This window comes from Leopardus geoffroyi, chromosome D3, assembly GCF_018350155.1.
Source record: "Leopardus geoffroyi isolate Oge1 chromosome D3, O.geoffroyi_Oge1_pat1.0, whole genome shotgun sequence".
Classification (NCBI taxonomy): domain Eukaryota; kingdom Metazoa; phylum Chordata; class Mammalia; order Carnivora; family Felidae; genus Leopardus; species Leopardus geoffroyi.
Genome location: NC_059339.1, coordinates 28,574,080 through 28,601,132, shown reverse-complemented (window position 1 = coordinate 28,601,132; position 27,053 = coordinate 28,574,080). Strand labels below are relative to the sequence as shown.

Sequence of the window (27,053 nt, the reverse complement as noted above, 5' to 3'; positions counted from 1 at the left end):
GGAGCTCAAGCTTAGCTGGTGTAGGTGGCTCTATCCTAGCAGAGCATTAGCCGGTGAAAACCTATGATAGCATTCTGTCTGTGATTGGGCATGTTTTGGCAAATGTGTTTTTAAGTGTTTGCCACATTTGTGGGGTTTATTTCCTTTGTCCAACCCAGAGAACCTGCACGTCCCACGTACTTTGGGAGGGACTAAGAGTTGACTTTGTGTGCCTCCTTTGTTTTACAGAGGAGGAGACTGGAGCCAGGGCCCCACGGTTCTTAATGCCAGAGTTGAGTGGGGACCCAGGCCACTCAGAGGGTAGGAAATCGAGGGTGCTGTCTACTCAGCCATCTGAATACACTTGATTTTGTGTGGGTTGTGAGTGACTCCTAGGGCCTAGATCCTCTGGTTCTTTGTGCTGGAGGTAGCTGCTTTGCTTTGTGGTGTCTGCCTTTACTGTTTTTTCCTTCTCATGGCTCTGCCCTCTTACTCCCTTGCTCAGCTTCTTGCCTTTTATCGCTGTGCTGAGAGTCCCTCCCTTGATGCCTCTCCTGGACCTTAGCTAGGCTGGTATGCCATGGGACAGTGCCTCTTCCATCCAGGGGCAGTTGCTGTGCAGGGCCTGCTGGCCTGGAACCCTGCAGGAGCAGACTTATAGGCACATGTCAATATCTCTTCTTCTTCTTCTGTGTTACAGTGAGGATGCCATGAGAAAAGCTGGTGTGGCCCACAGTAAATCCAGCAAGGATATGGAGAGCCATGTGTTCCTGAAGGCCAAGACCCGGGTAAGGCCTTGGTGGGTGCAGTCACCCTCCCTGGCAGCGAGGCTTAGGAAGGGGAGGGTGCAGGGCAGAATCTGGAAGCTATCTGCCTATGGAGTGGGGGCGGGGTGGCTGCTCACTGATTGACCATGGGCACTGTCACCTTTACCGTCAATATGCTGTCAGTCTTCCCACGTGTCCGTGGTATACGGGCGGGAGGGTGGGGGGAGACATGCAGGATGTAGGCCTGGCCTGTGACTACAACCCCATTGCCAGCACCATCCATTCATGGTGGGCAGAGCCCAGCTCTTGTAGGGTGTTCAATGGGGTCCAGCTGTTCCTCTGAGTAAGAGTGCTCCCCATGGTGCTCACTGAAGCTCCACAGGGCTCTGACACGTGGGCCCAGAAGAGTTCTTGTCATCTTTTGTTTAGTGCTAAAGGTGATGCTTGTGGAAGTTGAGGCCTTGAGCTAGGATCCAGGCCGAGGAATGTTACAGGTGGAGTAGTTGGGGAGGATTTCCAATGTATGAGCTCTCGTCCTGGGCCAGGTGCCATGGGCTTCATGTGACTACCTCCTTTCAATAGAGTGTTCTCCCCAGGGCAGAGCTGTTTTTGTAGAAATGAAGCAGAACAGGAACAAGGAAGCCAGCGGCTTGTCTAGTGTTACCCAGCTTATGCGAGAAGGGGCTGATGCCCAGCCAGGGCTTTTGTTGCACCATTGCACCTGCCCTGCCTCCCTCTCAAATCCTGACTGTGCAGACCCTCAGCTGCACTGGGTCTGCGTTGAGCACTTTGTTCCTTAGTGTGGTATTGGGAGTTCTAGAACATCGTTTCATGTCAAGAATTAAAAGCAGATGCTGTTAGGGGGGCCTGGGTGGCTCAGTCGGTTGAGCGTCCAACTTTGGCTCAGGTCAGGATCTCGCAATTTGTGAGTTCGAGCCCCATGTCAGGCTCTGTGCTGACGGCTCAGAGCCTGGGGCCTATTTCAGATTCTGTGTCTCCCTCTCTCTGCCGCTTCCCCGCTCATGCTCTGTCTCTCATTGTCTCTCAAAAATGAATAAACGTTAAAAAAATTAAAAAAAAAAAAAAAAGCAGATGCTATTTGTGGCCCTCAGTGGGATACTGGTTTGGATAAAACAACTTTTTTTTTTTTAATTTTTTTTAATTTTTTTTTTTTTAAACCAACTTTTAAGACATATAGAGGTCAGTTCAGGAAATTTGGACATGGTCTGTGTGTTTAGATGAGGTGAACATTTTTCGAAATGGAAAGATCAAGATTATCGGCTGGAGAAAGCAATTTCCAGAAGAGAAACCACCTGTATGATGTGTTTGTGACCACATGTAAGTGTAAGAAAGAGCGCTGAGCACTGAGATGTGAAGGGGTCTGCACTCTGGATATACGTAATAAACATTTTCTTGGGACACCTGGGTGGCTCAGTTGGTTAAGCATCTGACTTTGGCACCTTTCGTGAGTTCGAGCCTCACATCAGGCTCTGTGCTGACAGCTCAGAGCCTGGAGCCTGCTTCAGATTCTGTGTCTCCCTCTCTCTCTGCCTGTTTGCCCGTGCATGCGCGTGTGCGATCTCTCTCTCTCTCTCTCTCTCTCTCTCTCTCTCTCTCAATAACTAAACATTTAGAAAAGTGTTTTTAAATAAATAAAAAATAAATAAAATCTTTAGAAAAAAACACACACATTTGTGTAGAAGCTTTCCTGTTGACATACCATTTTCATTTCTCTTGGGTAGATACTGAGGAGTAGAATTGCTGAATCATATGGTAATACTGCCAGGCTGTGGGTTTTGTTTTTTGTTTTTTTAAATAAAGGTTTTATTTTGGGGGCACCTGGTTGTCTCAGTCAGTTTGTTAGGTGTCTGACTTCGGCTCAGGTCATGATCTCATGGTTCGTGGGTTTGGGCCCCATGTCAGGCTCTGTGCTGACAGTTCAAAGCCTGGAGCCTGCTTTGGATTCTGGTCTCCCTCTCTCTCTGCCCCTTCCCCACACATTCTCTGTCTCTGTCTCTCAAAAATAAATAAATATTAAAATAAATTTTTAAATTTATTTTTAAGTAATCTCTGTACCCAATGTGGGGCTCAAACCCACAACCCTGAGATCAGGAATTTCATGCTCCACCTACTGAGCCAGCAAGGCGCCCCGCCAGACTTTTTGAAAGCAGTTGTGTCATTTTGCGTTCCCATCAACAGGGTATGAGATTCCAATATCTCCACTCCTTATCAACACTTGTTATTGTTTGTCTTTTTTTTTATTATTATTATAGCTGTCATAATGAGTGTGAAGCAGTATCTCACAAAAATTGTGGTTTTGATTTGCATTTCCTGGTGACTAATGATATTGAGCATCTTTTCATGTGCTTGTTGGCCGTTTGTATATACTCTTAGGAAAATTGTTTATACAGATCCTTTGCTGATTTTATTTTTTTAATTAAAAAAAAATTTTTTTTAACATTTATTTATTATTGAGAGAGAGAGAGAGAGAGCATGAGCACAGGAGGGGCAGAGAGAGGAGGAGACACAGAATCCGAAGCAGGCTCCAGGCTCTAAGCTGTCAGCACAGAGCCCAACGTGGGGCTCGAATTCACAAACCGTGAGATCATGACCTGAGTCAAAGTCAGATGCTTAACTGTTTGAGCCACCCAGGTGCCCCATCCTTTGCCCGTTTTAAAATTGACTTCTGGTTTTTTTTTTTAATTGATTGTTAGAGTTTTTATGTATTTTGGATCTAAGTTTCTTATTAGATGTAGAATTTGCAAATATTTGGGGGGATGGGGTGTTATTACTGGTCTTGTTTGTATTTTCTTAGCATTAAAAGATATTGATTAGGGCTTGTTGAACTATTTCAGCTTTTGAAATGCACAACTTGTTGGTTCAGTATTGTTTGTTATCTATTGTTTGATAAGGAACTACCCAAAAGCTTAATGATCTAAGCAGTGAGTTATTTCTCCTGATTCTGTGGGTCAGCAGTCAGGGCAATTGGAATTGCCTGGCTGACCATTCTGTGGGTCTCCTGTGTGACCTCTCATACAGCTGTATTCAGCAGGCAGCTGTGCTGACCTGGAAGGTCCATAAAGGCTTTACTCACATTATCTGCACATTCGTTTTCCTGACATGGCCTCCACATGGTGTCTCCAGCAGTATGGCCTGGACTTCCTTACTGTGTGGCAGCTAGCTTCTGAGGAGGAGGCAGTAGAAGCTGCCAGTCCTCACAAGTCCTAGAACCTCACTCAGATACAGGAGATCCTGAGGCCGGTGCCAATTCAGGGCAGTGGGAATTGCCTCTGTCTTTTGAAGTGAGCAGTGGCCTGTTTGTACAGGGAAGCCGGGATTGTTGGTGGCCCTCTTGGAGATTGGCTGTCACAGATATTCTCTGATCATCTGAGGAATAAGCTTTCCGTCCCAAAGGGGGTACCTGGCAGCACAACAGCCCCCTCACCTTCTTAGCCTCTGCCTCACTGCAGCCCACACTCTGGATCTTAACAACAGCAGTCCATTTCCTTTGACCAAGCTTGTCCTAAATCCCTAACTCCAAGAGGAGGCCCCAGCTATTTGGAAGAGGTTTTTTGTTGTTGTTGTTTTTGTTTTTTTAACAGGTGTTGGAAATTTCCTGTCTTTTTTACAGAGACAGACCTGCTCCTTAGGCACTGTTGTCGAGTGGCCAGTTTTTTACTACTGCTTAGGCTCCTCATAGAGCCGGAGCCAGTCAGTGCAGTGAGGCCCTTCTTTGAGGACTGGTCAGATGGCAGCCGGGGCACTCTTGTTACCTGCACCTCTGACCTGAGATTCCATTAGAACAACTGTGAAAGAATTGAAAAAGTGGAACCCCAGAGCAGAGAGAAAGATGAAGGAGAGTAATTTCTGTTTCTGGATTCTAGGAAGGGCTGGGAGGTGGAAGAGGCCACAGAGAAGGGACTGACCTTCCCTGGGAATCCTGACAAGCTGGCCGGTCCAGAGGTGTCCACCCTGAAGGGAACTGGGGCACTAAATGGGCACCTCAGGTTGCCTAGTGTATCTCTCAAGGCAAGGAAAATCTTGAGTGCTCTCATTTAGAAGAAGTTACCAGAGACCCTCGGCTGGCTCAGTCGGAGGAGTGTGTGACTCTTGATCTCCGGGTTGTGAATTTGAGCCCCACGTTGGGTGTAGAGATGACTTACATAAATAAATACTTTAAAAAAATAAAAAGAATACACCAAATTGCCTGGCACGGGCTCGTGCTTCTAGTGTGGATGTTAGCACCCCAAGTTAAAGCCCTGCCCATTCTATCATTGGCTGGATCCAGGTTTAATGGCCAGACTCCCATTTGTTCCCTGTAAAGTGGTGTCCCCTTGCAAGGTTCACGTGTGAGCTCATGTGATCCCACATCAGCTCTATGATGCAAATATAGTACCACTGTCCCCAGTTTCAGAGAAGGAGTCTCTGGCATACAGATGCTAGCTAACTTATCTAGGAGCTCACAGATCTAGGTGGGGTAGAGCCAGGAATGGAGCCAGATGGTCTGGTGTCACCACACTCTTAGCCACTTCTCTTACTGCCTCCCATCCGTTAAGGCGAAAGATACCCAAACAGCCACTTTAATTCCTTAACACCTTTAATTCTTACAGATGGGACTACTCTCTGCCTAAAGGAGGCTGATGGAAGCAAAAATAATTGTACCCGGGGATGGTGGGTTATTGTGGTAGTTTCATCTCCAAACACTTGAACCAGCCTCTGAAGGTTTGGGAAGATTGGCATCCACTGGATGAGAGCACAGTCAGGGGTCTGGGGACCTCTGTGTCGACACCTACAGCAGCAGCATGTAGAGATGCTTACTACGGCTGGGTGCAGTTCTGAACACTTGCTTGTTACTTGGTTGTTTTTAAATTAGTGTAGAAGTTAAACACTCATTTACTTACTTGCATTTAATATAGTCTTATGCAAAAGTAGTCCGTGTTTCTGGTTTACAGTGTAGAAAGGACTAGTACAGAACTAAACCCCCACCGGGAGGCCAAAGTGAAATGCGGGGACCAGGGAAGCTGTGAGCATCAGAAGTGGGAAGCTACCTTAGGAGTAATCAAAGAGGAGGGCCTGAGCTGAACAGCCAACCAGCTGGAATAAATAGGGATGAGCACAGCCTGGGAAATAGAGTCAGGCCCAGTCACACTCCCAGCAAGAGAAGAGGAGGATGCCTATGTACATCTGATAAAAGGAGATGCTTTCCTACCTTTAGCCTTTTTTTTTTAATTTTTTTTTTTCAACGTTTATTTATTTTTGGGACAGAGAGAGACACAGCATGAACGGGGGAGGGGCAGAGAGAGAGGGAGACACAGAATCGGAAACAGGCTCCAGGCTCCGAGCCATCAGCCCAGAGCCTGACGCGGGGCTCGAACTCACGGACCGCGAGATCGGGACCTGGCTGAAGTCGGACCTACCTTTAGCCTTTTTGAGGGACCTCACAAGCCCAGAGTCTGGCTTTGACTGAATCTGAATATACCTTCTGCTGTCCATGGGCACCTGTTGGACTGCCCAAGAATTCAGGCATTAGAAGCGCTGCATCTTAGAGCTAAGAAAAGCACAATTGTGTACATTGAAAAATGTGAACACATGAAAAGACTAGCATTTTCTTCCTTCTTTCCCCCTTTTCCTCCTACCTTTCTTCCCTTCCCCTCTTGCTTCCTCTTTTCCCTCCTCCCTCCCCTCCTTTTCCCCTCCCTTCCCCCCCAGGCTCTACACCCAATGTGGAGCCTGAACTCATGACCCTGGGATCAAGAGTCGCATGCTCTACCAAGTAAACCAGCCAGGTGCCCCAAGATAAGCATTTTCTTAACAGCCACTGAGATCTGCTAGGAAAGCCTAGCTGGGTGTAGCTGTTTCATGAGGACGGTCCTGTAGGCAGTGCTCCTTTACTCCATTCTGTCTAAATGCATGATAGTCAGGATTCCTGCACCATCCTTAGTAAACATATTTGTTCAGAAGCTTAACTGTCAATTTTGATTGTTTGATTTTCACGAGATATGTCTGCAGTAGCATGTATTGAGGCACTGAGAGAAGTATTCTCTTGGTCTAGTCCGTGTGACATTTTTCTCCAGTTCACCTGTGAAGAAACTGAGATGTAGGGTGAGTCAGTGGTAGCATGGAGGGCTAGCTCATTTGCTTACTTGCTTTTTTTCTGTCTTATTTTTATTTTTTGGTCTGTCTGTATTTATTTTTTAAAGTAGTCTCCACACCCAACGTGGGGCTTGAGCTCACGACCCTAAAAGTGTTTATTTTTGAGAGGGAGAGAGAAATAGAGCGAGTGAGCACACATGTGAGCAGGGGAGGGGCATAGAGGGGGTTGGTACAGAGGCTCCGGAACAGGCTCCATGCTGACAATAGAGAGCCCAACACGGGGCTCAAACTCACAAACCATGAACCGTGAGATCATGACTTGAGCCAAAGTCGGATGCTCAACCAACAAAGCCACCCAGGCACCCTTATGTATGTATGTATGTATGTATGTATGTATGTAGCAGGGGAGGGGCAGAATGAGAGGGAGAGAGAGAATCCCAAGCAGGGCTCAGTTTCAGGAACTGCAAGATCATGACCTGAGCTGAATGAAACCAGGAGTTAGACACTTAACCAACTGAACCACCCAGGTATCCCCTGTGTCTTATTTTTAAATTTAAGCTAGGTAAGGAGACCACTGGCATTTGTTTAATTTTTCACTTTTTGTACGTCTAAAATATTTCAGAATGTATAAAAATAAAATGTTAAAATATATGACTCACAATGCAGTACTTATCAAAGGCTTCCTGTTGCCAAGAACACTGGCTCTGGAGCACCTGCTCTGGGATTTGATACACTTCTCAGTATCTGAGGAAAACTTTCAGACAGACATTGTAGAAGTGGACAGACTGATCCTGTGGAAACTCAAGGGATTCAGAATACCCAAAACAATTCTGGAAAAGAACACAGAAGACTCATACTTCTGAATTTAATTTAATTTAATTTAATTTTTAAAGTTTATTTATTTATTTGGGGGGGGTGTGCACATGCGAGCGAGGGAGGGGAGGGGGGGAAGAGAGAGGGAGAGAGAATCCCAAGTGGACTCCATGTTTGTTGTCAGTGCAGAGCCCGACATGGGGCTCAACCCCATGGAATGGGAGATAATGACCAGAGCCAAAACCAAGAGTCAGACACTCAACTAACTGAGCCACCCAGGCACCCCAATACTTCCAGATTTTAAAATGTACTACAAAGCTATAGTAATCAAGACCATGTCATACTAGCATAAGGATAAACTTACAAATCAATGAGGTAGAATTGAGAATCTGTAAGTCTTTCTGTTTACTCTTAATAAATTTTTTTTTTTTTTTTTTTTTTTTTAACGTGGGCACTGAAAGATTTCAGTGGGGAAAAACAGTCTTTTCAACAAATGGTGCTGGGACAACTAGATGACTGTATATGAAATATTGAGGTTGGGTCCCATCTTCACACCATACACAGAAATTAGAATGTGTGTGTGAAAGACTTAAATATAAGAGCTAAAACTATAAAACAGAAGAAAACTCAGGCATAAATCTTTGTGACCTTGGATTAGACCACAGTTCCTGACATGTGACACCAAAAGCACATGCAACAAAAGAAAATCTGTTAGTTTGACTCATCAAAATGAAAACTATTAGAAAAAAATTTAAAACTATTGTGCATCAAAGGACACCATCAAGGGAGTGAAAAGACAACACATGGAATGGGGGAAAATATTTGCAAATCATTTATCTGATAAGGGACTGGTATCCAGAGTATATAAAGAATTCCGTCAACTCTAACAAAAAAAACCTAATTCAAAGAAAAAAAAAGGTAAAGGACTTGAATAGACATTTCTCCAGAGAAGATACACAAATGGCCAAGAAGTACATGAAAAGCTCCTCAGCATCGTTAGTCAGAGGGAAATGGAAACCAAAACCACAGTGAGATACCACTTCACACTGATGATGACTGGAGACATTGGGACCTCCTGCGTTGCTGGATGGAATGTGAAGTGGTGCAGTCACTGTGGAAAACTGTGATGATTCCTCAAAAAGTTAAACAGTTACCAAATGTCGACAAAAGCTTGTACATAAGTATTCATAGCATTATTCATAATAGCCCAAAGTAGAAATAATCCAAATGTGTATCAGTTGATGGATGGATAGAGAAAAAGTGGTATCTCCATACAGTGAAATATTATTTGGCCATATAAAAAAATGAAATAACTGAAACATGCTATAACACAGATGAGCCTATAGAAAGAGTGTATTAGTTTCCTGTAGCTGCTGTAACTAATTACCAGACTTTGGAGACTCCAGTCTCTGGGCTGTTGGCTTTGGCCTCTTGGCCTAAAACTTTGCCCTTGTGGTCATCTTTCCTTTTCTTAAGGAATAGCACATGTTTGCAGCTGAGTGATTTTATCAGGCTGTTTTCTGCCTGTAGAATTTTGGGAGTCTGACACCCTTCTTTGATTTCTTCTAGTCTCTCTCCTTTTCAGGCCAACCTGGCACTGTTTTTGCTGGTGTAACACTCAAATGCCTTCGTGGGTCTCCTGTGTGTGTGACAGGATTCACCCCATTAGACCAGGGTCTTTCCTGTATGATTTCTTCCCTGGCCTTGGCTTCTGTGAGATAATTGAGGGGATTCGTGAATCCTGTGCCCAGTCTCCTTGGCACTAGCAAAATTTGTGTCAAGCCACACCCTTGGCCTTTTCTCCAGAGCACACCTTCCTAACAGTGAATCTCCTCATTTTAGCAATTTGGGTAGCCTAGGAGTTTCCCAAACCACCAAGTCCAGGTTCCATTTTGCTTGATAGTTCTTCCCTCAGTTTCTCTCTCTTCTCACATTTTGCTCTGAGCAGCAAGAAGAAAGCAGGCCAGACCTTCAACATTTTGCTTGGAAGTCTTCTCAGCCGAATATCCAAATTTGTTGCTTACAAGTTCTGCCTTCCCCACAAGTAGGATACAGCTAAACTTCCTGTCACTAGCTAACAAGGATTCTCTGTTTCTCATTTCCTCTGAGCCCTCCCCAGAAACATCCTTCACATTCATCTACCAACATACTATTTTTGATGATAACGTGTCTTCTCCAAGATGATACAGAGCTTTCTCTGCCAGGTTCCTCACTTCCTTGTGAATCCTAAGTGGCAGAGTCATTGGCGTGCGTGTTTGCCTGACTCACTCTTTTTTACCCCATATTTCTTATAAACGGAGTATTAGATGGAAAGAGCCCAGGGTGCAGTGATTTCATTAGCAAGAATATGTCCAAGGTGGTGCCATGTATTTGTATTTCCCCACAAGACGACAGCTGGTCAGGAGTTCAGAGAGTGACAGCCTGACTCTTCTCCTAAAAGTTCCCTATCCACTTATCACCTCATGTTCCACCATTTAATAGGGTATTGCAAAGTGGTAATTGTCCTTAATTCTGGCTTTCCTTACACATTTATTACAAGGAATTTTGCTGCAAAGAAGGGTTTTCTTTCATCAACCAGGGATCCTTCGTTGCTTGAAACACAGCCAATTCTGAACCCCCCAGGGATGCTTTCTAGTCCATTGTCCCTTTGTAACCCAAGGACTTGCTACCCTTGGTTTCCCCCCCACCCCCCCACCCCCCCCACCCCACCCTGCCAGGGGGGAGGTGATCAATAGGGCTTGGGAATGAGAATGAGGGTAGATTCTCTTCCTGTGACTATTAGGAGCTTGGGGCTGTGCATTTCGTGTATTTCAGTCCATTGCAGTGGTTCATTTTGATGCTTCTGTGTTCCCTTCCTCATGGAGGGGCAGCCCCCAAGCTCCCTCCTGTCCCTCTTAGGGCCCCTTATCATGACTTCTTTCATCTTTTGCAGCTTACTTGCGTCTTGGTCCCCGAATGGGCCGTTCCTCTATGGAGCCCTGGTTCCTTTTTGAGGCTGAAATGGTATTTAGAGCATGCCGTGTGGGCACTGGTGCTGATGGCTTCTGCACCTATTTGCGAAGAGAGCTAAGAAGTAATATATTTTTGTGATAACAGCGACAACCTCAAAAACCCCGTAATTTCACACTGATATTTCCCATTCCAGTTTAACCTTACAGGGTTTTACTTTCGTTTTAAACATGTATCTTTTCTCTTAATGTGAATATCTTGGCTTCTAATATTAGCATAATTACTTGCTTTACTCTAAAATACTTTTGGGGGTGCCTGGCTGGTTCAGTCGGAGGAGCATGCAACTCTTGATCTCGGGGTTGTGAGTTTGAGCCCCATGTTTGGGGTGTAGAGATTACTAAAAAAGTTTTAAAACTTCAAGATAAAATAAAATACCTTTGGAATAAACAGACTAATATTACCACTAATATTGGTAACATAATAACAAAATGTGGAATGAAGTTTAAGATTTCTTTGCAGCTCTGTTTGCCCTTAAAATGTATCCCTTACACTAAGGACATGCAGTTTTTTGTTTTGTTTGCTTTTTCTTTTTTAAAGTGACCTCTCAAAGGGTTCTTTTCACTGTATGATTTTGACACCATCTTGATAGTTAACTCATATGTTTCAGTTTATTTTGAATTTTTAGGAATTGTACTTTTTCTTTTGGTTTAGTATTATCTTGAATTTGATTTTTTTTTTTAAATGTACATGCTTCCAATGTGAAAACCATATAACAAGGTGTGAAGTCTCATTTCCAGCCCAATCCCTGATACCTCTGGGAGTAACTGTTAATCTTCGATTTTGGTTTATCCTTCCAACATTTCTTTTTGCAGATACAAGCATACATATGTATTCAGATTCCCCATGTCTTATACAAAAGGTAGTGTATAGTGTGTAGTGTGTGGTGTCTAGAATTTTATATGGAGCCTGTGTGTGTCCCTGCTCCTGCTGCTCCCTCCACATCCCTGTTGGGGAGACATCTTTTACCCTTGTCGTTTGGGCCTTCATGCTAGACTTACATGGGTCAAGCTGGGGTTTGAACTGTATAAAGCTTTTCTCCCCACATTTCTATCTTCTCATTGGCAAACCGGGCACCACGCACCTGCCTCAGTAGGTGGTTGGAAGAATTAAAAGCATTGATACATGTAAAGGTTTAGAGCTGTGCCTGGCACCACGTAAATGCCAGGGTATTAGCTGTTACTGCCTTGGTCTGGTAACACCCAACCTCACGTGCAGCCCTGACACTTAGATTTTTGATGTTGAGCGGGACAGATCATAAAGACTGAGCGAATGCAAGGGACATCACACGCTCTTCAGCCCTTTCTCTGTAACAGTCCTGGAGAGGTGGGGTGCTTTGGAGCAGAAGGGAGTAGTAGAATCTGAGAATTCGCACGCCAGGGAAGGTCAGTCAGCACCTATGACTTAGGAGCCATGGGAGTAAAATAGCCCACCCTGGGGGACGTGAGCGGTGCAGTCTCAGACCCCAGGGTCTACTGAGGGAGGAACACTGGCAGCAGATGTGCAGCGCTCCACTCCTAGTGGTTCCTGGGTGGCCTGGCTTTGCGAGAAATTTGGAGATGTATTTAACCTGCAAGAAAACCTCTTGGCAGCCGCGTGACTGCTTTCTGTGCCCATGTCTACTGTCAGGTGGCCAGATCTGCGCCCCAGGCCTTCTCAGGCTGGTCTAGTCTGGTCCCCAGAGCCTCCACTCTACTCACTTGGCAGTGGGGTGGCCTTAGCCAGGAGCAGACCACTCTGGCCATCCAGCTCTGGGCCAGGGACTGCAGTAGGGCTTTGAGTACCCAATCCTGGTTCTGTATTCAAGGCTTTGGGGACATGCTCCTGAGCCCCATTTTTATTGTATCTTGTGTCTGAGTAAAGTATCTAGTTGCTTTTTCAACCTGCTTCCTCATTTTATCTTTTCTTTTTTAATACTTATTTTTGAGAGAAAGAGTGAGAGTGCATACAGGTGGGGGAGGGGCGGGGAGAGAGGGGAGACAGGATCTGAAGTGGGCTCTGTGTGGGCAGCACTGACGGCAACGAGCCCAATGCAGGACTCGAACTCACAAACTGCGAGACCGTGACCAGAGCCAAAGTTGGACATTCAGCCGATTGAGCCACACGGTCACCCTTCGTTTTATCTTTTATGGAAATAGAAAAAACTCAGCAAGTTCTTTTAAGGTATCCCCAATTTAACAGATGGCCCAAGGCCCTAAAAAGATGTCAGACATTGACCTGGCAACCTCCCAATTTTTGTCCCCTTGTACTTGGCCGCCTTACTTCCTGAGCTTCCTTCAGGCCCGCCACCTCCTTGCTCCCTGCTCACCACACTGCTGTCCTTCAAGGACCGGGTGATCCATAGGCAGGAGTTCCCGGCTCTAGGGGGGCTCCCTTTACCCTCAGCATATTGTCTTTCCTACTGGAAATTGGTGGGAGGAGTTGGAAATTGGGAATGTTGACAACACCCGGTAAATGTCCCTATGCTCCAGGAGAGGCTCACTGTCCCTCTCTTTGTACCTGCCCCCCTTTGCAGGTTCTTATCCCAACTTTGCCTTTTCCCCAGGCCTTTTCCCCTCATGTTTGCCTCTGCTGATTCCCCTGGCCAAAAAAGAGTGGTGGGGTGAAGTTTGGGGGTGAGTGAGGAGTAATGAAGATTTAGAAAGTGTGCTTATATTTTTTCATTCACCTGAGACCACTTTTCCCCAAAGGTGTTCTTAAGACAGTGGGTTTACTCTTGTGCCTGAGTTCACTGGCATGTGTTCCCAGGGTAGTACCTCCACAGGTGCTGCACGCAGCTGGGTTCTGGGTTGTGTGGGTGTCATCCCATCAGCCTACTGTCTAGTGGCCTCTCTGTGTCACAGTGACTTAGGAGGGTCATGCAAGCAGGATGGAGAATGAAGGCTTTGCCTTATTGGGGCTGCCTTGCCAGAGGAACGGGCATTTCAAGGAGGGGAAGGATGGTACAGCTTCGCTGAAATAAGAATTTAACTCAGACATTCCTTTGTTGACCACAGGACAAACTCACAGTAGTGATTTCCCCAAAACACCTGGGAGCGAGTGTCCTTAGTCGCAAAGAGGTCAATCAGTAGAAGGCAGGCTCTGCTGTGCAGTTCCAGAAACCCGGCAGCTGGGAAAAAGCGGGCCCTCGGCAGTGGCCTTCACCTGCCACCCTTGAGTGGCACTGCGCCTTCTCCCTTGCCTGTGCAGTAAATTCAGATTAACACAGCTTCTCTGAAAAGTGCAGCCAGGGGCGCACAGCCAGATTTGCATGCAAGCACGTCAGCAGTGAAAGAGCAACAGGCCGGGTATTAAAAGCGAAAGTACTTGGATACAAATAGTGCAAAGACAAAAGCGGCCTGCCTATGTCGACTGCTGATGTGCCTTGTGACCTCAAGCTGGCCCCTCATCCCCTCTGGACTTGCTGTCCCCCCTGTGAGAGGAGGGGCGCCTGAGCTGGCTGGCCGTCCTCTCCGTTGAGCCTTTGCAGCAGAGTGGAAGGAGCAGCGGTTTGACGCCTCTCGGTATCCCTCTTGGCTTTTTCTTTGTGCTTTTTGTTGGCCTGCTATAGCTGAGCATTGTCAGCTCTTCTCTGAGAGATGGATTCCAGAGGAGGCCGAGCCAGGCGAGCCGGCAGCCTTTCAGGAAGAACCCTCAACTCAGTGACACAGCAGTGCAGGGGGTGGGAAGGGGTGTCACATGACTTCACTTCTTCACCTGGGATTAAACTGCTTCCTGTTTTTGCTTTTAGGACGAATACCTTTCTCTCGTGGCCAGGCTTATTATCCATTTTCGAGACATTCGTAAGTAAAATTTTACATTTCTGGGTGGTTTTGATTGCCAGGAGAGGCTGGCCCTTTCCTGGGGTGGTGGGGGCTTTCTTGGCCACAGTGCCTGAGGCAGAATGCCTGTGTAAAAAGCTCCTGCTTTCTGGGAAGTTCGACATTGCTTTGCATTTGATTCCGTCTCCCATCCTCTTCAGAGCTTCAACCTCAAAAATGCTGATTTTGGCATAATGGAAATGTTAGCCTCCAAGTGGTCTGGACTGCTATTTTTGCTTGTCCATTTAATCTTCTTTTTCAAAAGACTGTGGCTTTTGTCTCTAGGCAGTTCTTAAAGAAGCCAGGTTTACCCTGGAAAAGAAACTTCCTTCCCTAGGAGTTGGCTTTATTGGCCCATGGGGGTCTGACCCAAATGTGTGTTCCTGTCAGGCTGGAACTTCATAAGTCTTGCCTCTGGCTCCCTGCCCTGGTGAGGGTCGCCTGGTGCCTGCTGCCTTCCACCCGCTCTGCTTCCCAGGGTCCTGCTAGGGTCCTGTCAGCCCAGCCTGGCAGCAGCCATGGCTCTTTAAAAGTGTGTGTCCTTGCAGACTGGGCTCAGGGGTCTTGGTGGTCTTTTGTGTGTTATGCATAAGCATGGAGGACAGTTACTGTTCCTGGATGGTCACCGTATCTAAAGTCTCTAAAGGAAACCAGGCTGGTTCAGCGCTCTGAGGTTTCAGCCAGCAGCGCCTCCTACCTGCCTGCAGTTGTGTGACCACAGGAGATGGGCTCCTCTTGACACAGCTTGTCTTTGCAGCACACAGTTGGCGCGTCTAGTGGCTTCTCTTCGTGCTTGTAGAGGTGGCTATGGTGTTAGTGATCTCAGAAAAAAGGAGATGTTGTGAACCCCAGAGCCCCTGTGTGGCCCATAGATTTTGCTTCTTTCCACACTTTTTCCCAGAATGGCCGGCCAGATGAACTTCACTTGATTCCACTTTCTTTGCTGTGTTTGGGAAGGCCCTATGTTGTTTAGAACAAGCTGTTGGAACCAGAAGCCTGGGGAATGAGCAGTCTGGATGAGATGCCTTGGTCTGTCCTGGCAAGTGGCTCTGCTTGTCGGGACTGGGCTGGCCTGGCCTGTTTGGGAGGCAGCCTGGCATAGCAGCACACAGCCCTGGGGCCAGGCGTGTCCCTGGCCCGCTCGCCGGCTCCTGCCTCACCCAGAGAGGGTAGCCCTGTTGCAGTGCTTGCCCCCTGGTGCTAGGGCCAGCTAGGTGGGGCTTTTAGCCAGCCTTGGCCAGACGCAGTTTCCTCATAGTAGAGAGTGGAGATGCTGCCTCCTCATCAGGGCAGACTGAAAAAGGTGTTGTGGAGGTCTGGACACCATTCTGGGCCCATTGTGGATCCCTACAGTTCTTGTGTTTGTTCAGGGCCCCAGCTGAGACCCTGATCCCGGGAAGGATGGAGGGCCAGAGTAGGCCCAGGGCAAGCTTCTACTGGGGGCAGGGGGGAGGGTGGAGGACAGTTCTCTGAGGCCCCAGGTTGACCATGGGCAGTTCTGTACCTTCTTCCCTCAGACACCCTTGAGTGTCAGCTCTGCCTGGAGTGGATACAGACATGCACACGCAAACACACGTGTGCTCTGAGGTATCTTATCTTCTGTTTAGTTTCAGCAAATGACCTCTGGGCAAATGCCTACAAAGCTGGCTTACTGTGGAAATATGTGGTTATGTAAAATTTTGTTTACTTTGTTTTTTGTTTTTGTTTTCTTAAATACAGATAACAAAAAATCTCAAGCTTCCGTCAGTGGTAAGAGTTTTTTCTGTTTGAATTAAAGTTTTATCCCAACCTTGGGTTTGGGGGAGCAAGAATGCAGTTGTGGATGCTGCGTGGGTCTGGGTTAAGCTGTTATGAGAGGAGAAAATTCACAGAAAGAACTCTGGCTGGCCGTGAGAACTTTGAGCCACGCCCGCCCCTCCTCCATGCTTCCTCTTCCTGGCAGACTGCAGTCAGATGAGACCTCCCCATCCCATGTCACTCAAATACTGTTTTTGTCCAGCAAAAAGATGTTTAAAAACTCACACAATAATGGACACAGTATCTAAAATGTTGAGCTCTCTGTAAGAAAACTATTATGGTATATCTAGTATAATAATCGGTAGTATATTTTTTAGAGAATAGCTATGAATTCACTTCCTTAAGTTACAAAGTTTCATGGGAACTGTATTGCTTCAGCCCTGGTCTTGCCGACTGAGCTGCCAGTGAAGGGGTTTAGCGAATCCTTGATGGCCGACGGAGCATTGATCTGTCACAAAGGGAGCCAGCCTGGCATGCTATTTGTCTTACTGCAGGCAGTACAGCTGTAAATGCTGGGTGCCCATGCTTGCCTCAGCCAAGCTGGCTGCACCTGTCTGTGTGGGCCCTGTTTCCCTGCTGGGCTACCCCTCCTGGCATGTGCAGTGATTCTCAGCCACCCAGGGCTAGATGGGATGAAGAGCGTGTGGCCAGGAGAATGTCTAAGTTCTTGGCATCAGAGCATAGGGTTCTTTAGCATTCAGTTCCGCGCAGGCTGACCTGGCTGGGGCATACCTGTCTGTAGGTAGTTGTTTGCTGTGAGTCTATATTGTTCTGACAAGAGCCCTGGGCTCCTTGTTCCAGGTCATAGCATTGCTCACTGAGCTGAGTCCCCTGCCTACTGGCAAGCATCACTGTGCCTGGTGGCACTCTGTGGATTCTTTCTGCACGCCTCCCTCACACCTTAGCTTGTTTTAGTGTGGTGTCCTGAGAACTCCTTAGTGGGGTTTCTGCACAGACTTAGTAGAGGTGGGCTTCTGGTGTGCAAGGAGACTTGTAATCTCCCTGGGAGAACATCTGTCTGTGCCCCCCCTCAGTTCTCTGGCCCCCAGGCTTGCTCTTACTGTGAAGAAGGGCCTGCTGTCCTTTGCTGTCTTTGGAGTTCCCAGCTGTGTCTCACCCAGCGTAGGGGTATACAGCCAGGAGGGGTGGAGACTGCTATATACCTTAAGGGGCTTGTTTATACCTCAACAATAGGACCCTGGCACAAGCCAGGCTAGGGTTTGAGATGTGCTCCCTGTTCAAGAGCAGTGACAGAGATACTGACATTTTGGCCCCTCCGCGGTTGGAGGCCTAGAGGCTCCCAGGACTCTGACCTTTCACTGCTTGGGGCTTTGAGGGAGTTGTGCCTGGAGGTGGGAGGAAGTGTGTGCTCTGTGAGGCCTCATAACCTTCGGAGACTTGCGTTTCAGCAGGCACTTGGCTGAGACGCTGTGCCCTTGTGTTCCCACAGACCCTATGAATGCACTACAGAGCCTGACTGGTGGGCCTGCTGCAGGAGCAGCTGGAATCGGCATGCCTTCTCGGGGCCCAGGACAATCCCTGGGCGGGATGGGTGGCCTTGGCACCATGGGGCAGCCGATGCCCCTCTCAGGGCAGCCGCCCCCTGGCACCTCGGGGATGGCCCCCCACGGCATGGCTGTTGTGTCTACAGCAGCTCCACAGAGTGAGTACTGTGCTTCTCAGAGAATCTGCCACCTTCTTTGCAGGCGATGTACATTTTTATCCCTTTGCTTAGGATGGTATTGAGGAAAGCGTGGAGAAACTCCCCAAGTAGCTCTGTCTTTTTATCTTTGTTGTGTATGGAGAGAAAAAGTTCCAAAACTTTTTCAGACTATCAAAAGGGTTAAGTGACACTGAGGCCCTCCTCCTACCCCTGGGCAGGAGTGGAGGACTCAGAAGAGGTCGGGGTGGTCTGGGACTCCATCCGGGGGGATTGTGTTTTGTAGCTGAAATAGACACAGTTATGTCTCAGGCTGTTCTCAGCCACAAAGTGGTGCTTTCGGCACCCCACAACCCCCAGAAGACCTCCATCTCAAGAGCCATCCCTTCCAGTGTTGCCCTTGCCCTCCTTCCCTGAAGGATGTGCCTTGCCCTCCTGGCGCTTCTCTACAGAACACAGCCCCTTGTCCCCTCCATGCAGCTACTCCAGCTGGGAATGGGTGCGTAGCGCGGGTCTCCCTCCTCTTTCCAGGGCCTGTCTTGTTGGATGTTTGATTTTCATAACCAGTAATTCAGTATGCAGAGTGTACTTCAGTACTGCAAAGTGCTTTGTTAATTTTTTCCTTTTTTATTTTTGAAATAGTCTAAGAGTCATAGGAAGTTGCAGAATGACACAGAGAGTGCCTGTGTGCCCTTCACCCAGCTTCCCCAATGCTGACCTCTTAGTACATTGTCAAAACCGAGAAATGAATCTTGGGACAATGCTGCTAACTCAGGTGGCCTTTTTTCTGACATCTCCAGTTTTTACATGCATTCTTGCCCACGAGCTTACGTGCGTGTAGTTCTATGAGACTTTATCATGTGTGATATCACTAGCAGGGTCAGCATGCAAGGCTGTTCCATCACCAGTAGCAAGCTGTTGTGTTATCTCTTAATAATCACACCCTTCCTCCAACTTCAAGCCCTGGCAACCGCTGATCTGTTCCCTATCTCTATAGTTATGTCACTTTGCAAGTGTTACATCGATGGAATCGCACAATGTTTGACATTTTGAGACTGACTTTTTTCCCCTCAGCATAATGCCTTTGAGATTCTCCCAAGTTGCCTCAGTAAGTCGTTCCTGTTCATTGCTGAATTGTATTCCATGGACTGGGTGTACCACGGGTTGCTTATCCATTCACCCTTGAAGGGTGTTCAGGTTGTTTCCAGGATTGGCTGTTGCAAATAAAGCTTCTGTGACCCTGATTCATGTACAGGTTGTGATGTGTCGATGTATTTTTCTCATGCATCACTCATAGTAACCCTCAAAGAAGGCAGTGTCCCTGCTTCTGCTTTGCCCACTAGAGCTGGGGTCGAGCCCAGGCTGCCTGACCCGAGCACCCCCATTCTTTGTTCAAGTTTCCTGTACGAGCATCACTTTGCTCTTCACAGATGCCACGTGGAGGCTCATTCTGCCCACTCTTGGACTGGAACCTTCCATCCCCAGACATCCCCTTCTTTCTTGGATCATTGTTCTGTTCCCCTTATTGACACCTTGCCACCTGACTCTTAGCTCTTTGCTTGATTCTTCTCCAGCTTCCGTGTCCCCTCTTGTCTTGTCAGCATATCTGGTACATACATGGGGCGGCTTATGGAAGGATGCTCAGGAGAAGTACTGGTTCTGACTCCTTTTTATGTTACAGAGTGGTTGATTTCTTTTTATCACAGCTTACATTTTATAATAAAAAGTCATTTTTAAAGTGTAGGAGTTTAGAATGCTACCATTATTTGCCTTGCAGTTTCACTCCTAAGACTTTGTCAGTTCACTGGCAAAGTTTGGGTATCCTGCCCACACCCTCCCCAGTCTGACCTTGGCCCACATCCTGTTTTCAGCTTCAGAGGGACCTGGTCTTTCATGTGGGTTGATGTGATGTGAGTTCTCTACTTTCATGTCCTGCTGCTGCCTGTCAGCATCCCTCTCTCTCTGCCTTGGACCTCTTGTCTGCCTGGTCTACGCGAAATAGGTGTTGTGGCCCAATGGACGTTTGTTAATTCCTTTCTCACAGTTTCTCCAAATGGCACTGTGTGGTTAAGGCAGCTTCAGGACAGGGCCTGGGTCAGAGATTTTGCAAGGATTCTCAAAGGATAGTCCAGAACACGCTGTGATAGTCTCCACGTGACCTGAATTAGTCATGGAAACAAACTGCTGACTGTAGGTGAGGCCGGGGGCTTGAGTAAGCATTAGAAGGGAGACAGACTTTTCACTGTGTACATTTTTGTTCCTCAGTGAATTTTATATCATATACCTGTAAAACCAGCTTTAAAAATGAGTCCTATTTCTGTCTGTTTGACAGACTGGATGCTGAGGAACCCTCGTCCTTCTAGACAACTAGATCCTAGATGCATTTTGGATTGTTGGGCCAGCAGAAGGTAGGGGAAGTTCTTTGCCCAGCCATGTCTTGGCCCACTGCAAGATTGGGGAAAGCAAGCCTCGCATCCCTCTGAGTAGTGGGATTTGTGCCGGAGCCCTTGGCATCCCTAGTTCCCCCAGGAGCAAGGGCAGATTGGAGAATGCTCCCAGTTTAGGCCTGTGGCAATTGCAGATCAAGCATTGAGCACCACAAATAAAGACCAGCAGGCCTGAAAGGAAGAAGAGATACTATGAGGAGGAACAGAAACAATAAACAGATGTGGAGATGCTCAGGGACCACACACATAATAATTGTTAACTATGGGCTTGGCCTGATTACAGAAATAAAGGATGGAATTCCAACTGAACAAGCACGGGATACCTGGTGGAGTGATGAGGCAGCTTTGAAAAGGAACCAAGTAGGGGTGCCTGGGTGGCTCAGTCGGTTAAGTGTCTGACTTCGGCTCAGGTCATGATTTTGTGGCTTGTGAGTTTGAGCCCTGGGTTGGGCTCTGTGCTGGCAGCTCAGAGCCTGGAGCCTGCTTTGGATTCGGTGTCTCCCTCTCTCTGCCTCTTCCCCGGCTCACACACACACTCTCTCTCTCAAAAATAAATAAACATTAAAAAAATTTTTTGAAAAGGAACCAAGTAGAACTTGTAGAAACAAAAGTAAAATTATTGAGAGGCGCCTGGGTGGCTTAGTTGGTTAGGCGCCTGACTTAGGCCCAGGTCATGATCTCGTGGTTCGTGAGTTCAAGCCCTGCATTGGAACCTGCTTCGGATTCTGTGTTTCCCTCTCTCTCTGCTCCTCCCCCACTTGCTCTCTGTATCTCTCTTTCTCTCTCAAAAATAAATAAAAACATTTTAAAAATTAAAAAATGAAATTATTGAAATGAGAAGATAGAGATGAATGAATAGCAGATTTTTTTTAAAGTTTGTGTGTGTGTGTGTATGTATGTATGTATTTATTTTGAGAGAGAGAGGGAGAGAGGGAGTGCACACATGTGCAGGGGAGGGACACAAAGAGAGAATCCCAAGCAGGCTCTGTTTTGTGTGGGGCTTGATCCCACGAACTGAACCATGAGATCATGACCTGAGCTGAAATCAAGAGTCAGATGCTTAACAGACTGAGCCACCCAGGTGCTCCTGAGCAGCAGATTAGATACAACTGAAGAAAGAATTTGTGAACTAGACACAACATTTGAAGAAATTACCTAGAATATAGCCCAGAGAGGAGGAAATAGAAAATAGGAGGGTAATGGGGCGTCTGGGTGGCTCAGTTGGTTGAGTGTCTAACTTAAGCTCAACCCATGATCTCACAGTTCATAAGTTCGAGCCCCACATCAGGCTCACTGCTGTCAATGCAGAGGTTGCTTTGGGTCCTCTGTGCCCCCCCTCTGCCCCCTTCCCCCCACTCACATGTACTTTCTCTCTCTCTCTCTCTCTCTCTCTCTCTCAAAAATGGATAAGCATTTATTTAAATAAAAGAAAGAAAGAAAATAGGATGGTGTGGGGCACCTGGGTTCCTCAGTCGGTTGAGTGCCTGACTTCAGCCACTTCAGATCCTCTGTCTCCTCTCTCTTTCTATCTTAAAAATAAATAAACATTTAAAAAGTACTAAGAAAATAGGAGGGTAAGAAATGCAGAGGATAAAATCAGAGTTTAACAACTAATAAAAGGACCAGATGGAGAGAGAACAGAAGCCAACCAGTATATGAGGAGAGATGGTAGCTGGAAAAGTCCTGCAGTCCTATGCAGGTTAAATAAGGCATCCATGCCTTAACCTGCTTGGGGAAAGCCACAAACACCATAGGCCAGAAGAGTATGTTAGAAATAGCCAGTTTCTAGAAAGGAGCAAGACGTAGACTCAGAGCACTTGGTGATCGTGTCATGAAGAAAGTAGGAAGTTGTTAGAGCCCTGGGGATAGAGCTGCTGACCACAGTTGTATGCCAGCAAAACTCCCAATGACTGGGGGGGAAGCAGACATTTTAGATAAACAAAGCTCAGGAGACCTTCACTGAAAGGTTTTTTATTTGTTCACCATTTCCTCTTAACTCTCATACCATCTTTCTTGTGATGCCAGGTGTAAAATGGGAGAACAGACTTTTTTTTCATATAAGGTAGCAAGCGTGTGTGAATCTAAACCAGTGATTCTCATCCGTTTTGTACCCTGGAGGCTATTTGGCAATGTTTGGAGACATTTTGGATGTCACAACTGCAGGCGCACTCCTACCATGTAGCATAGAGGCTACAAATGCTGTTAAACCTCTCGTGCGGAGGACAGCCCCCCACAACATAGAATTGTCTATCCCAAAATGTCGGGAGGAACAAGGTTGAGAATCCTTGGTGTAAACAAAAATCACCTCTCTAAAATAATAATGCTTCCAGCTAACTCCATACAGACTTGCTGCATTCCAAGCACTGTTTTGAGGGTTTTACCTAGAACAGATTTTTAATTCTTCGTTCAGTGTAGGTACTATTATTGTCTCTTTTCCACAGCTAAGGAAACTGAGGCACAGAGCAGTGACAGAGTTGGTATTTGAGTCCAGGCAGTCCGGCTCAGAGACTGTACCTCTTGTCATTATTCTGGCCTGCCTCCCCCTGCCCCCCTTTTTTAAAGTAGGCTTCACGTCCAGCATAGAGCCCAACACAGGGTTTAAACTCACAACCCTAAGATCAAGATCTGAGCTGAGATCCAGAGTCAAATGTTTAACTGACTAAGCCACCCAGGCACCCCTGTTCTGCTTCTTAATAGAAGTGTGCTGTGTGGGTGTAAAAAGATAAACAAGGACCATACTAAATGGAAGTCAGGAGGTGTATTGAGGATAAATACCAGGTCTATCAGTACCTGTGAAACCTACTTTTATTTTACTTTTGAGAAAGAGAGCGCGCGCGTGAGAGAGCGCTCACGAGTAGGGGAGAGGGGCAGAGGGAGAGAGAATTTTGTTTTGTTTTTGAGAGAGAGAAAGAGCTTGTGTTGCATGCAGGGGAGGTGGGGAGGGAGAGAGAGGGAGAAAGAGAAAATCCCAAGCAGGGTTCTAAGGTTCTTGTATTTGGGAAAGAAGTTAAAAATATGGACAAAGTTTAAGTTTGGAGTTAAGTATGGTAAGTTAAGTATGCCTGATGAAATTGAAAAAATAATTGCTTGAAAAAAAGGAAAAAGAGGGGCACCACAGTGGCTCTGTTGGTTTAGCATCCAGCTCTTGATTTCAGCTCAGGTCATGATCTCATAGTTCATGAGATCAAGCCCCGCATCAGACTCTGTGCTGACAGCATGGAGCCTGCTTGGGATTCTCTCTCTCCCTTTCTCTATGCCTCTTCCCCACACTCTCTGTCTCAAAATAAATAAACTTTTTTTAAAAAAGAAAAAAAAAGGAATTGCTGAAACAGTATACATAGTTTGTACATTCCAAACCAGTGGGAAAAAATTGAGTAAGAAAAAAGTAAAAATCCAAACAACATGTAAAATTCAGCTCCAACCATCCAACAAAAATATACTTCAGGGACTGCCTGGCTGGCTCAGTTGGTGGAGCATGTGACTCTTAATCTTGGGATTGTGGGTTCAAGCCCAGCGTTGGGTGCAGAGATTACTTAAAAATAAAATCTTTGAGGGGCGCCTGGGTGGCTCAGTCGGTTAAGCGGCCGACTTCGGCTCAGGTCATGATCTCACGGTCCGTGAGTTCGAGCCCCGCGTCGGGCTCTGTGCTGACAGCTCAGAGCATGGAGCCTGTTTCAGATTCTGTGTCTCCCTCTCTCTGACCCTCCCCCGTTCATGCTCTGTCTCTCTCTGTCTCAAAAATAAATAAACGTTAAAAAAAAAAAATCTTTGAAAATGTATATATTTCAGAAAAGGAAAAAAACTTTGTCAGTTATACTTCAGTAAATCTGGAAAACAAAAATAGAGGGAAAGAAGCTTAAAAAAGGGAAGACAGACACAAATAAGTTGAGAAATACAAGTGATCACAATAAATGTGAATGGACAAAACTTTCCTGCTGAAAGATAGGAAATGTGCGATTGAATGTAAATGAAAGGCAGTGGTACAGCTGTAAGAATAAACCATAAAGCAAGCCTCACTCTACACTCCCACAGCATTGCTGGATATACATCAAACCAAAAAGAATTGGACATCTGTGGGGGCACCCGGCTAGCTCAGTCAGTGTAGCATGCAACTCTTGATCTCAGGGTCATGAGTTTGAGTCCCACCGTTGGACTGAGACATTACTTAAATACATCTTAAAAAAAAAAAAGTTATAACAAGAAGATTAAAAAAATTGTATACCAGTAAAATGGCTAAAATAACACTCTGAAATGCTGGCAAGGATGAGAAGAAACTGGATCACTCATACATTGCTAGTGGGGATGTAAAATGATATAGCTTCTTTAAAAGTTAAATGTACAGGGGTGCCTTAGGTGGCTCAGTCGGTTGAGCGTCTGACTCTTGGTTTCAGCTCAGGTCGTGATCTCACAATTCGGGAGACTGAGCCCTGCGTCGGGCCCCATACTGGCAGGGTGGAGCCTGCTTGGGATTCTCTCTCCCTCACTCTCTGCCTCTCCCCCACTCTTTCTTTCAAAATAGGTAAATAAACTTAAAAAGATTAATAATAAAAATTAAACATACAACTCTGCAGTCACGCTCTTGAGCATCTATCCCAGAGACGTGAAAACTTACCTTCCTGCAAAAACCTGTACACAAATGTACATGGTAGCAGTCACTCCCAAATGTCCTTTATGGTATGAATGGTTGAACAGAGATAGGTATACCATGGAATACGACTTGGCAGTAAAAAGGAAAGCAGTAATGATATTTGTTACATCCAGGATGATCTTCGGGGAATTATGTTGAATGAAAAAGCCAGTTATCCTGTATAGCCCCCACTTACATAACATTTTTGAAATGACAGAATATTAGAAATAGAGGACACCTTAGTGGTTGCCAGGGGTGCTGAAGGGGGTGGCATCACAAGGGATCCCTGTGGTGTTGGAACTGTTCAGTATCTTGACTTCGATGGTGACTGACTCTATCCTGGTGAGGAAATTGTGTAGAATTTAATGTACACACCCACACAAATGAAAATGCATCCTGATTGTGTTATGTTATAATTTTCCAAAATGGTACCATCAGGGAAACTGGGCAAAGCATACAAAGGGTCTCTCTGGATTATATCTATTTATTTATTTTTTAAATAACAACTTCATTGGGGTGCCTGGGTGGCTCAGTCGGTTAAGCATCCAACTTCAGCTTGGGTCATGAACTCACCTTTTGTAGTTCAAGCCCTGCATCGGGCTCTCTGCTTTTAGTGCAGAGCCTGCGTCAGATCCTCTGTCTCCTTCTTTCTGCCACTACCCCGCCTGCACTGCACTGTCTCTCAAAAATAAACATTAAAAAAAAAAAAAAGAAAACTTCATTGATATATAATTCACGTATTTATGGTTCACCCATCTAAAGTGCAATATTCAGTGATCCTTAAGTATATTCACAGAGTTGTGCAACCATCACCACAGTCCATTTTAGAACATTTTCATCTCCCTAAAAGAAACTGCACCACAGAAAATCTTGTAGATGTTTGTTCATATCAGCATGACTCATAACCACCAAAAGGCAGAAGCAATGCCTATCAGCTGGTGGATAAACAACATGTAGGAAATCCATACCATGGAATACTATTTGGCAATAAAAAGAAATGAAACACTCATGCAACATGGGTGAACCTTGTAAATATTACCCTCAACAAAAGAATCCAGTCACAAAAGATCACATACTGTGAGATTCCATTGATAAGAAATGTCCAGAATAGGCACCTCCATAGAGACAGAAAGTAGCTCAGTGGTTGCCAGAGGCTGGGCTTGTTGGCCCTTTTCTTTCCTCTATTATTGTACAGAAATTCCTAAGAAGGTCCGTAATCAACACAAATGCTGCCCGTCACATCTGTCTGTCTTTCCCAAATGGAGTGTTCAGCTCCAGCGGCTGTGGGCGCTGCGGGCCGTCTCCCCGCCCTCCCTGTCCGCAGAGCTGTGACAACAGCGGCCTCTGCTCTGGCCTCCCCCGCCCTGGCCTCCCCCGCGTGCCCCGCCTGATTCACCACTCTGCCTCCAGCCCAGCTGCAGCTCCAGCAGGTGGCGCTGCAGCAGCAGCAGCAGCAGTTCCAGCAGCAGCAGGTGGCGCTGCAGCAGCAGCAGCAACAGCAGCAGCAGCAGCAGCAGCAACAGCAACAGCAGCAGTTCCAGGCCCAGCAGAATGCCATGCAGCAGCAGTTCCAGGCGGTGGTACAGCAGCAGCAGCAGCAGCTCCAGCAGCAGCAGCAGCAACACCTGATTAAACTGCATCATCAAAACCAGCAGCAGGTACTAGGTGCCCGTGCTCAGCCTCTTCCCGTGGTCCTTGAGCCCTGGATGTGCGCCAGCCACAGTGCTGGGTGCGGGGGCCCAGAGGCAGCTGCAGATCCTTCTGATGCCTGGTGCCCGGGCTTCCTCCTCTGTCTGGGGGCTCCCCGCAGGGCCTGGAGCAGGGAGGAGGGATAGGCCCCAACTTGTTAGGAGGGTGCTGGGATCGCACAAGGAGGTCCTCTCTGTTGGGCTTGGCCTCTGGCCGCGGGCCTACTGCGTGCCGGGGGTGGAGGGCTAGATCTGTGGAGGCTTCTGGGTGCAAGCGATTCATGTAAGAGTTAACTGAAGCAAGAAGTGAGAAGAACACTCCACAATGCAGGAATGCCTGAGCCGTTCTGTGAGCGTGTTTCTTTTGAGTACTTGC

The 27,053-nt window shown here is 46.7% G+C and overlaps 1 protein-coding gene across 6 annotated transcripts in view; it reads left to right on the top strand.

The window, feature by feature from the left end:
* The window catches only part of LOC123588318 (mediator of RNA polymerase II transcription subunit 15), a 69,411-nt gene that overhangs the window by 22,947 nt on the left and 19,411 nt on the right, over positions 1-27,053 (top strand). For 4 of the 6 annotated variants that reach the window (XM_045459128.1, XM_045459133.1, XM_045459130.1 and 1 more), the window contains exons 2-6: positions 680-767; positions 14,389-14,440; positions 16,178-16,207; positions 17,706-17,918; positions 26,400-26,647. In XM_045459128.1, coding sequence (XP_045315084.1) covers positions 680-767; positions 14,389-14,440; positions 16,178-16,207; positions 17,706-17,918; positions 26,400-26,647 — 631 coding nt within the window. Of the gene's footprint in view, positions 1-679; positions 768-13,978; positions 14,162-14,388; positions 14,441-16,177; positions 16,208-17,705; positions 17,919-26,399; positions 26,648-27,053 lie in introns of those variants that run through there. The other 2 variants (XM_045459131.1, XM_045459132.1) reach the window with 2 other exon arrangements.